The 10,843-nt window shown below is 38.4% G+C and overlaps 1 protein-coding gene and 2 pseudogenes across 2 annotated transcripts; 2 read left to right on the top strand and 1 right to left on the bottom strand.

Moving 5' to 3' along the window:
- Positions 1–2,007: 2,007 nt before the first annotated feature.
- Positions 2,008–4,409, top strand: LOC139812051 (uncharacterized). 2 transcript variants are annotated; one of them, XM_071776677.1, is made up of 7 exons: positions 2,008–2,172; positions 2,468–2,600; positions 2,688–2,814; positions 2,946–3,037; positions 3,289–3,475; positions 3,722–3,891; positions 4,076–4,409. In XM_071776677.1, exons 1-7 carry the CDS (start codon positions 2,143–2,145, stop codon positions 4,306–4,308), a joined length of 972 nt encoding a protein of 323 aa, XP_071632778.1. In that variant the 5' UTR covers positions 2,008–2,142; the 3' UTR covers positions 4,309–4,409. The 2 variants fall into 2 exon arrangements, with proteins under 2 accessions (XP_071632778.1, XP_071632779.1); XM_071776678.1 differs by having other exon boundaries at positions 2,096–2,287.
- A 131-nt stretch (positions 4,410–4,540) lies between these two features.
- LOC139812050 (putative nuclease HARBI1) lies at positions 4,541–6,007 on the bottom strand (annotated as a pseudogene).
- A 76-nt stretch (positions 6,008–6,083) lies between these two features.
- LOC139812047 (brefeldin A-inhibited guanine nucleotide-exchange protein 2-like) lies at positions 6,084–10,117 on the top strand (annotated as a pseudogene).
- Positions 10,118–10,843: the final 726 nt, after the last annotated feature.

Below are 10,843 nucleotides of genomic sequence, written 5' to 3'. Positions count from 1 at the left end.
ATAGAGGTGCCTAAAGCCCCTTGCACAATGCCAGGCAACAGGCAATAGGAACAGGAAATAACCAAAAAATCGTTAATTACAACCTAAAAAATTCGAGTGCTATGATTGGTTGGCAACAGGCAATAGGCACAGAATTTCCAACGTGATGGAAACTCTGTGTCTATTGCCTGTGTCACTGTTTATTCTGCATTTATACATGATTTCTGATTTCTATTCCCTGTTCCTATTGCCTGTTGCCTAGCATTGTGCAAGGGGCTTAATTGTCAAAGTACGTATAAAATAAATGTCAAACTTACCATATGTGCTAAAAAAAATGATAGAATAAAGTATATCATACATACCTAAATGTGATCACTTAAAAACATGATACAGTGTTTCATGATATGCGCATTATGTTTGCGTTTAAAGAACTGAAATTTAAATAAGTTGTATTTTTATAAATAAAGATTATTTATGTGATCATTAAGAATATATATTATTTTATAAGAATATAAGCTTCAACCTGATTGAATTTACATAAAATTGAAGAGAATTGTCGTATTCATACGTGAATATACGTTTCCTAGTAGAATTTTCTTGAAAAAAAACCTACTTCTCCAATGTATGCTTCCGTTTCTCACTTGTGGAAAGTGTTTTACTGTAAAAATTATAGATTTGTTTGAAGTAACAAAACGTCATTTTTTTTTAAGAACCTTATTATTTCATACAATTTTCATATAGATCCTAATGTTCATGTCTTTTACAATAAATAAGTACTATATGTATCTCAGGTCTATATATTCCACTTCTTAGCAAGAACTATTCTTACAAATTATCTGCCAATCTTCGATTACTTTAATATGTGAGATAATTTTTCGTTTTTTTTCGTTTTTAAGACTAATAATAAACCAACAAACGCTAAAATTAAACCAACAATCATCAGCAAACGATTACGCATCGATTAGGCTTTTTTGAAATTAAAAATAAAATTTTTCCGGCTAACTTAATGCTAATTTTTTTTTTCAAATTTAAAAAAAAATTAAGAACCAACAAACGTTGTAATTAGGCCAACAATCACCAACAAACGACCAACAAACGATAAAAAAATATGAAAATTAATAAAGTCGAAGTTGACCGGCTAAGTTACCGGAGCTCATTACATGGAGCGCGGAAATGCGGAAACGCGGAAACGCGGAACAGAATAGTAACTCGATTCCGCGTTTCCGCGACTTGAGACCGCACGTTTGAACGGAAAAGCGGAATCCGCTATTATCGTGTATGTATGTACCCTGGCTTGCATAAGATACTTCATAATAACCATCAACATGATGTTTGGATCTATAATATATTATACTGCCACTTTTATAAAATAATAAAGTAATCGAAGTATGTAAAAGCTTTCCTTTTCAATGTGATTAGACAGCTCCGAAATTTGATGGAGTATACTGTATCCGCGTTGACAACGGATTTTAACGCGTTCGTTCCGCGAGCTTGTTTCTCCTTATATTACATGGAGCACAATTTGCGCGGAAAAGCGGAACAGTATAGTGACAAATAGACATTTGTATTCATTTCTTAAAATTGTGTTCACTTAATTCATTGCAATTTTTATTAATATGCTTATCTTTTCAGCTTATCTATTAAATACAAGCATTTTAATCAATAAATACCGTTAAAAATTAATATTTTATAATTCTCCGTTTTACTTTTCCGCTCAAAATGTGCTCCATGATCGCGAAGGGTGCAGTCCCATTAATGGAGGATTCACATTGCGTCCGATCACGTCCGATGTTCGACGTACGACGATCCGACATCCAATAACAGAATTTATTATTAGAGACAAAAATTTCCTATTGGATGTCGGATCGTCGTACGTCGAACATCGGACGCAGTGTGAATCCTCCATAAGCACGGATCGGAATGACGGATCGGATTCTGCTAGGAAATTCTAGTGAATTCTTGATCCCGCTATTCCTTCCGATCGGAACGCGTATATTTCCTCAATTCTGGACGGATCGGGCGGGTGTTTCTGCCCGCGCAAGGTTTAAAACGCCGTTGTATTGGAAAAATATCATCTCCGAATTGTTCCAATTCACGTGGTGTGCGTGCTGTGCATTTTAAAAGGATTTCGTACGTTATAACAACAAGCTAAAATTCTACAAGATGAGTACCAACAATCATGAAAAAGGGCCGGTAATAATAATTTTAAATATAGGTTATATGATTATAGTTTTGTTTGTTTACCAAAGAAAACCTGAAATTGACACCTCTATTGACAAAATCTGTGGACATGTCGACAAACCACATGGTAGTAATACTTTTTTTATATTATTGAACGCATATATGTGGATTTTTTTCACAATGTGGTTTTACCACATTGTTTTCATATGGTTTTCACCGCATGATTTTCAGCACATAGATATTTTCAATACGAACAACATATCAAATATTATGCGATTCATGTAGTTACATGTGTTTATATTTGCAGGCTGTAAAATGCGGTTACTGTGGGCAGATAATGTACGGATCCTGTGCGGAGATTCAAGCCCATAAGTGCTTCAAAAGCTATGATGAAAGTATTCATGTCCTCGTTGTCGACGAGAAGGGGCGTGCTACAATGAGTAATTTTATTTGCAAGCAAATATCTTTCAACATTTGTTTGCAAAAATTAAATATATTTAATAAGTATATAATTTATGTCTAAACAGGATTGAAGGAAGTAGGAGAAAGTACGCAGAGAGACGCACTACCATCAGAGAGTAGCAATGAGTTTACTTCATACTCGGCAGACATCATGGACAAGATGCTCATCGATGCCGTAGAGCAGAGACCAGGGCACGTATTATAGACTTGTTCGGAATGGATTCCGATCGGAATTATTCCGTTTTCCCTAGAAAAGACAATAGAAATCTAGGAAATAACTGAACAATTCCGATCGGAATCCATTCCGAACAAGTCCATAATAGGTCCCCAGGTCTATGGAATCAAAAGTTGCCAGTTCAAAAGCGAAGCTCCTGTGTACGAGGAGAATTGTGGGATGAAGTCTTTAATAATCTTGGTAATATATATAATCATTTTACTTTGTTTTATGTACTCATAAATGTATATTTAATCTGCACTCGCAAATGGGCTAATGTACGTTTGTATTCGTGTAAGCGAGCTGTAGCGGGATTCTATAACTCCGACAGTTTTAGTATTATATATGCGCAGGTATTATATATGTTAAAAAGCTGCGCAATAATATCGAAACTCGTTAAGGATTTACAGAATTCCGCCTCTGAATTCGTAATTTAAACTAGGGATTTTCAGGTTTTAAAGATGTAGCGTGGATGAAATCTCGATGGACATACCTGAGGGACTGCTATTCAAAAGCTCGTAAAAAAATGAAAGGTTACGTACGCAGGGGATCGGGTGCGGAAGCGGGACATCCGCAGAAAAGTACATTCCGCTTCTATTCAAGGATGCAATTTCTAGACGAGGCTGGACAAGAAACCCCGTACGTAATAACTTGTCTTATATGGAGGGGTAAAAGCTATATAGTGGTGTAAGTTAAAATTTTTTAAATATTGACTTGTATGCATAGATGCAATTTATATATTGCACAGATTGCATCTAGGTACACAAATCAATATTTTAAAAATTTTATTTACACTACTTGCACTATGGCTTTTACCCCTCCATATATAGGCTTTAATATATAAAAAAGTGCACTTTTTTACATATCTTTGCTGTTCAATTTTAGTACAACAAGCTCTCTACCACAGAACATATGTCGTGATGAAGATAATGCACAGATCCTGAACGATTTGGAATTCGAGGAATGTAATGTGTATTCTCCAATAACTTGTAGCACGCCAGACAATCCTGAAAGAGCAGGAAGTTCGGCTAATTGTAGACCACGAGAAAAAAAAAGTGAGCTAATTTTGAATAATTGATAATCGACACACGTCTCATAGATTTTCATAATTAATTGATACATCTTCATATTATAATTGTGTTACTTTTTTCATGAACAATCAGCTTTGTTTAACAATGTATGAAAATGTAGGAAAATTCATTACTTTGAATGCATTAAATGGAATTTTTTGTGTTACAGGAAGACAGCAGCACGATCCCGATGTGCAGGCACTGCATAACAACATATTGCAGCAGTTACTTCGCGAAAATGCGCCGAAGAAGGATGCAGTGGACAATTTCCTGGAGCAGTTGGGAGATATCCTGCGTAGATTGAGTTATCTTCGAAGAAGGCAAATGCAAGTAGAGCTGCTGCGTCTCGTTCACAGGGCAGAAGACGAAGAATTAGCGGAGGCTGAACATCAAAGGCGATAAATTTTTCGTATTATTATTCTATTATATTTTGTACTATTATCATTACCTTTTTATCTTTCTACCAATACATTATACATTACATAATAAATAAATAAAACATTTATTTCTATTTCAATAAAACCTGATGAGTAGTTCATATTGGGGTCTAAAAAAATGAATGTTTTGTTGTTACCATTACATATATGTGTATGTAAAGTTCAAAACATTGAGATGTACGATCTTGTATTTATTTATAATTCTTAGAAAAAAAAGTAGAGTTTCTGTCTTATAATAATGAGTTAATCGCAAAATTTCGCAGCAACTAATCCGACGCATTTTCGCGACAATCAACGGGCGTTTTTCCATGAGGGATCACTTTTTACATAATACATGATAGAAATTTAATACTCATTGTTTAGAGCTTTTCTCCATTGCCAATCAAGTGGGTTCGAAGTTTCAAAATACGTAGCAAAAGAGTCTCTAATTCGTATAGCCTCAACGTTCCTTCGCGCACTGCAATTACGTACATTTTCAATTCCGGTCGACGTTACATTTCGATCATTGCCACTTAAAACAGAATAAGTTCTTTCCGTTGGCTCCAATTGAAGTTCGTGTTTCATTAGAAAATTATGTACAGCCGTTGCAGCTTGAACGGCTAATTTAGCCGTTGAAATATGAGCGATAATTGGCCGACGAAAAATTCGCCATCTTGCCGCTAGTATCCCAAATGAACATTCTACAGTTCTTCGCGCCCGACTTAATCTATAATTAAAGATTTTCTTCGTAACAGTTAAGTTCCTATTTCGAGAGTATGGCCGCATCATATAAGATGTTAGCGGAAATGCTTCGTCTCCTACTAGGACGTATGGAAATTTGAATCCGCTATTATCCAAATGCCTGTCCGGAGGCAGTTGAAGTGATTTCGTATACAATAGGCGAGCAAGGTCACTGCTAGCAAATACACCCGCATCGCTACGCCTTCCTTCCACTCCAATGCCCCCACGATGCTGAAGCAACAATTTGCATCACTCACAGCAAGTAGATTGATGCTGTGGTTACCTTTGTAATTATAGCAGGACGAGCGCCACTATTCGGTGGTGCCTACAATTAACAAGAATACAATAATGTCAGATTTATTAAAAAATGTATGAAAAATGGTTGTATCAGATACGTACCTGAATGATAATGTGCTTCCCATCTATAGATCCAATGCAGTTTGGAAATTGACAGATTTTCTGAAATTCGTCAGCAACCTGTTGCCAATTGTCAGCGGTGGGTTGCAGAAAAACTTTATCTTTCAAGACCTCCCACAATGCAGTGCAAGTCTCCCTTACGATTTTGGATGCTGTATTGCATGCAATACGAAATTCGTATGTATTTGACCGGAAATGAATGTCCGGGAAAGAATCTACCATATGAAATCGTTTGTATTTCGTATGAAGACTTTTGAAGTGCAATTGAAAAGGTTTGTGAATCATTCGTTTAATTGTAATTAATTAATTATTTTTACACCATGCATTTAGCCGAAATAGATAAATTAATAAAAGTTTTTATACGGAATCGTTTGTATTTCGTATGAAGAGTTATGAAGTGTGATTAAAAAGGTTTGTGAGTCATCCAGATAATTTTAATTAAATAATATTTATAAACTCGGTAATTAGCCGAAATATAGATTTTTAGTTATTCATGTTAAAAGAAGAAGGCGCTAGTGTTCCCGAAGGTCCGTCTGCAATCAGAATTAATATAAACCTCCTTGCACAATAGGCGATAGCGATAGCGATAGCGACAAGGTGCCGACAAAGCTATACCTATTGTGCAAGGGGCTTAAACGTTTTAAAAATTATTTTATAGTGAAATAAATAAATATACAGACTAATAAGCCTGTAATTATAAACGATAGTTGCTAATTAAGTTTGTGACTCATAATTCCGTCTTGCAGAGGACCTCCGTAACGAGATCAAAGATGTACCAGCTGTGCAGGGTGAAGAGGTTATCTCAAACGCCCTGCCACAGCCCAATTGAGCGACTCAAATGTCATTACCGCTGAGAAGTACTTCTTGCCATTTGAATCAGTATGTCAGAGCTAGTCACTACGGATTGTGGTGACACAGCACTGGACTGCCTGCAGAAGTTAATCGCATATAGCCATCTCACTGGCAATGTGTCTGATTCAACGGAGCCTAACAAGCTGCTGATTGTGCGCATTGTCGAGACAATCTGCGGTTGCTTCACCGGTCCACAGATCAATGAGGGTGTGCAGCTGCAGATTATTAAAGCTCTGCTGACTGTAATGACAAGCCAGCATGTGGAGGTACACGAGAGTAAGGTACTGTTATTAAACAATTCGTACTGTTTACAACGTTTACTTGGCGTCGCGCAACCTGGTGAATCAAACAACAGCCCGTGCGACTCTCACGCAGATGATCAACGTGATCTTCGCGCGAATGGAGACTCAGGCGGAGGAAGAGATCGTGAGACTTGATGAGGAACATCAGCAGGAGGGTTCTGTTATAGCAAACGGCGAAACTGAAGCCGAGGTTAGTCCAAAGAATGCTCCTAGTAATGATAACATTGATTCTCAAACAATTGTCAAGAGTATTCTTGATGATGTGGTAAAATCCGTGGTGCCATTGGAAGAGGAAGTCAGTTTGGAGAACGGCAGTCCGGAGGACAACGGTGACGAGGCAGCCGCTGAGAATGACAACATGATAACTGCAAAATTCACCCATATGCTGCAAAATGATGCAGTCCTGGTGTTTCGCGCTCTCTGCAAGCTCTCTATGAAACCGCTGCCGGACGACACTCCCGATCCAATATCGCACGAGCTCCGTTCCAAAATCTTGTCGCTTCAGTTACTTCTGGGAATCTTGCAGAATGCCGGTCCAATATTGCGCTCTAACGAGATGTTTGTTATCGCCATTAAAACAGTACTTGTGTGTCGCGCTGTCGAAGAATGGCGTGTCTTTGGTGCCGGAAGTGTTCGAGCTGTCGTTAGCGCTGTTCCTGGCGCTGCTCGCCCGTTCAAGATGCACCTCAAGATGCAGATTGAGGTGTTCTTCAAGGAGATCTTTATGAACATCCTCGAGACCCGTAGCAGCTCTTTTGAGCACAAGTGGATGGTCATACATGCGCTTACGAGGATCTGTGCGGATGCCCAGAGCGTCGTCGACATCTACGTTAACTACGATTGCGATCTCTCAGCAGCGAATCTCTTCGAGAAGCTCGTCAATGATCTCTCTAAGATTGCTCAAGGTCGTCAAGCTCTGGAGCTAGGTGCATCGCCAAATCAGGTGCGTTATAAGAAAGAGGATGACCGGATAGATGTATTATTTGGAACAGAATGTTCTTCGAAACAGGCAATATAAAGTTTTGTTTGTAATATTAGTGTCTTGCTCTTTCAGGAGAAATCCATGCGCATCCGTGGTCTCGAGTGCCTCGTGTCTATTCTGAAATGCATGGTGGAGTGGAGTCGGGATCTTTACGTGAATTCCAGCGTGCCAGCGGATCAGCAACTATTGTCACATCCACCGGATACGACGCCGGAGATCCCGCTACCGCGTTACGGCAGCGCTGGCAGCCTCTCGTCGGCCAACTCCAGTCTCCAGTCTGACTGGCAACAAGGAGGTGCCGGACTCGCCGGAGCAGTATGAAGTACAGAAACAACAAAAGGAGGTATGGGAGGCCGGTATCGAGATCTTTAGTCGGAAGCCCGGCAAGGGTGTGCAGTACTTGCTGGAGCAAGGACTGCTCGGTACTTCGCCGGAGGACGTGGCCAGGTGGCTGCACCTGGACGAGCGGCTCGACAAGACCGCCATTAGAGACTTTCTAGGCGACCATAATCATAACCAGGTGACGAGGAGAAAACAATTGAAATTAATAGACTATACTAATTATAGACATAAATAGCGACCATGGTTGATCAACTCTAAATCATGTTATGATTATTGCGCGATAATTATGTTAATTAATTAAGATAATGACTAATTTTGTTATACCGTTTGCACAGGTAATGTACCATTACATCGATCAGATGAACTTTGCCGAACGCAATCTAGTAACCGCACTCAAGTATTTCCTGGAGGGCTTTCGGCTGCCCGGCGAGGCACAGAAGATCGACCGACTAATCGAAAAGTTTGCCAGTCGCTATTGCGAGTGTAACCCTAACAACGGCCTCTTCACGAGCGCGGATACAGCCTACGTTCTCGGCTTCTCAATTATAATGCTGTCCACCGATTTGCGCTCGCCGCAGGTTAAGAACAAAATAACCAAAGAACGATACATTAAGTACGTATAGCAATTTTTAAAGTTAATTATAATTAAAAAATTATGTTTTACATACATATAATTATTAATATTGAGAAAATTTTATTGTATTTAAGTTTATCTTTGTTAGTATATTTTTATTAATTTTTTCTTATTACATTTTATTATTATTAATATTATGTAATAATTAACAATAGGATCTACGATGAAATCGCTGGCAACAAGATTAAGATGAAGTCGAACCCTAATAATAGCCGGCTCGCCGGCAAACAGCTGATATCTAGTGAAAAGAAACGACGATTGTTATGGAACATGGAAATGGAAGTAATTTCTACGGCGGCGAAGAATTTGATGGAATCTGTCAGTCATGTTCAGGCATCATTCACTACGGCGAAGCATCTGGAACACATGCAGCCGATGTTCAAAATGGTCTGGACGCCATTCCTCGCGGCGTTCGGCGTCGGACTTCAATACTGCGACGATCCAGAGATCGCGTCGCTCTGCTTGGACGGTATCAGGTGAGAAGAAATCGGAGAAACGAAGGAAAATAGATTTATACGGCTGTGCCTTTCGTGCTTTATATTATTTATATGTTATATATTTTAGATGTGCCATTCGTATCGCCTGCATCTTTCATATGAGTCTCGAGCGCGATGCCTATGTACAAGCTTTGGCAAGATTCACCTTGTTGACGGCTAATTCACCAATTACGGAAATGAAGGTGAAGAACATCGATACCATCAAGACTCTCATCACAGTAGCTCATCACACCGATGGCAACTATCTAGGCAGGTCGTGGCTCGATGTCGTCAAATGCATCTCCCAGTTAGAATTGGCGCAGCTAATAGGTACTGGAGTACGGCCACAATTGCTGGGCTCACCATCAAAACCGCACTTTCCCTCGCCATTGGCGAATTTCGGTAATCTCGCACACTCTGCCAGTTCGCACCAGACCAACAATCTCAACTTGAGCTCGTTGGACCCCAGCGTGAAGGAGTCCATCGGTGAAATTAAAATTCCATAGATACACACGTTTAGAAATCGGTGTACAATCAATATATGAAAATGTAATGTGTGATACTAATAGAGAGCATACAGTACGTGCCGTATGTGAGAGCTTTCAACCAGCAAAAGATGCTGAATTCAAGGTGATAGCTCACATGATGCCGGATTTACTAAATGTCGATTAATTTACCAAATAATTACTACGTTTACGCGTTATTATGTAACATTAGCAAAGACTGAATCAGATTATACGTAAAGTGTGGCTTTATCTTTATTTGTAACTCTATTGTACAATTTCACAGGACATCGAAAAAAAAGAAACGTTTAAATATTCTTTATGTTACACGTGCATGGAAAGTGGCCTATTACGCACGCTACACGCGCGTGATAGGCCACTTTCCACGCACTTGCAACATAAAATAGGGTATGCTCGCCTTCGGCTCGTGCGTCAACTCCGCACCCGTGAATTTTCATCTTCCAGCACGGCTTGCACAAATAACTAATAATTTATGTGTAAACAATAAAGAACTTATAGAGATTAATAACCATTTAGCAGGATAAACTGTGTTGGCGTACTCTTTCTACATGCGTACCTTCCCCAAGAGCCGAGACTCGAACCAGATCCGTGAAAAATATCGCCACTTTCGTTGAGTTTTTGTACAGTTTTACTCTAGGAATATCGCGAGAGAAAGAAAGATTTTTATCTGAATCGATCGACATAAAGAGAGAGCATATAGTAAAGAAGCTAGCTTTCGAGAATTTAAACGCATAATACTTTGTTATACTATGAGCGAATTAGTTTACGTCACTCTGTCAAGCTTTAATATTAAATTACTAATAATATATCGATATCGGTAGTATAATAATAATACATTTAAAAGCGCTCAATTTAAAAGTAGGTCCTCTGCAAGATGGAATTATATGAGTCACAAACTTAATTAGCAACTATCGCTTATAATTACAGGCTTATTGGTCTGTATATTTATTTATTTCACTATAAAATAATGTTTAAAACGTTTATATTAATTCTGATTGCAGACGGACCTTCGGGAACACTAGCGCCTTCTTCTTTTAACATGAATAACTAAAAATCTATATTTCGGCTAATTACCGAGTTTATAAATATTATTTAATTAAAATTATCTGGATGACTCACAAACCTTTTTAATCACACTTCATAACTCTTCATACGAAATACAAACAATTCCGTATAAAAACTTTTATTAATTTATCTATTTCGGCTAAATGCATGGTGTAAAAATAATTAATTAATTACAATTAAACGAAT

The sequence above is a fragment of the Temnothorax longispinosus genome, chromosome 4 (assembly GCF_030848805.1).
Source record: "Temnothorax longispinosus isolate EJ_2023e chromosome 4, Tlon_JGU_v1, whole genome shotgun sequence".
Classification (NCBI taxonomy): Eukaryota; Metazoa; Arthropoda; class Insecta; order Hymenoptera; family Formicidae; genus Temnothorax; species Temnothorax longispinosus.
The sequence above is the reverse complement of the archived record's forward strand: the minus strand, read 5'-3'. Positions and strand labels throughout refer to the sequence as shown.

Excerpts from the sequence above, each read along its gene's own strand:
- LOC139812051 (XM_071776677.1), top strand. The coding sequence starts at position 2,143 with ATGAGTACCAACAATCATGAAAAAGGGCCG. Across the intron at positions 2,173-2,467 it reads ACAATCATGAAAAAGGGCCG|GCTGTAAAATGCGGTTACTG; the intron begins GTAATAATAATT and ends TTATATTTGCAG. Across the intron at positions 2,601-2,687 it reads GAAGGGGCGTGCTACAATGA|GATTGAAGGAAGTAGGAGAA; the intron begins GTAATTTTATTT and ends ATGTCTAAACAG.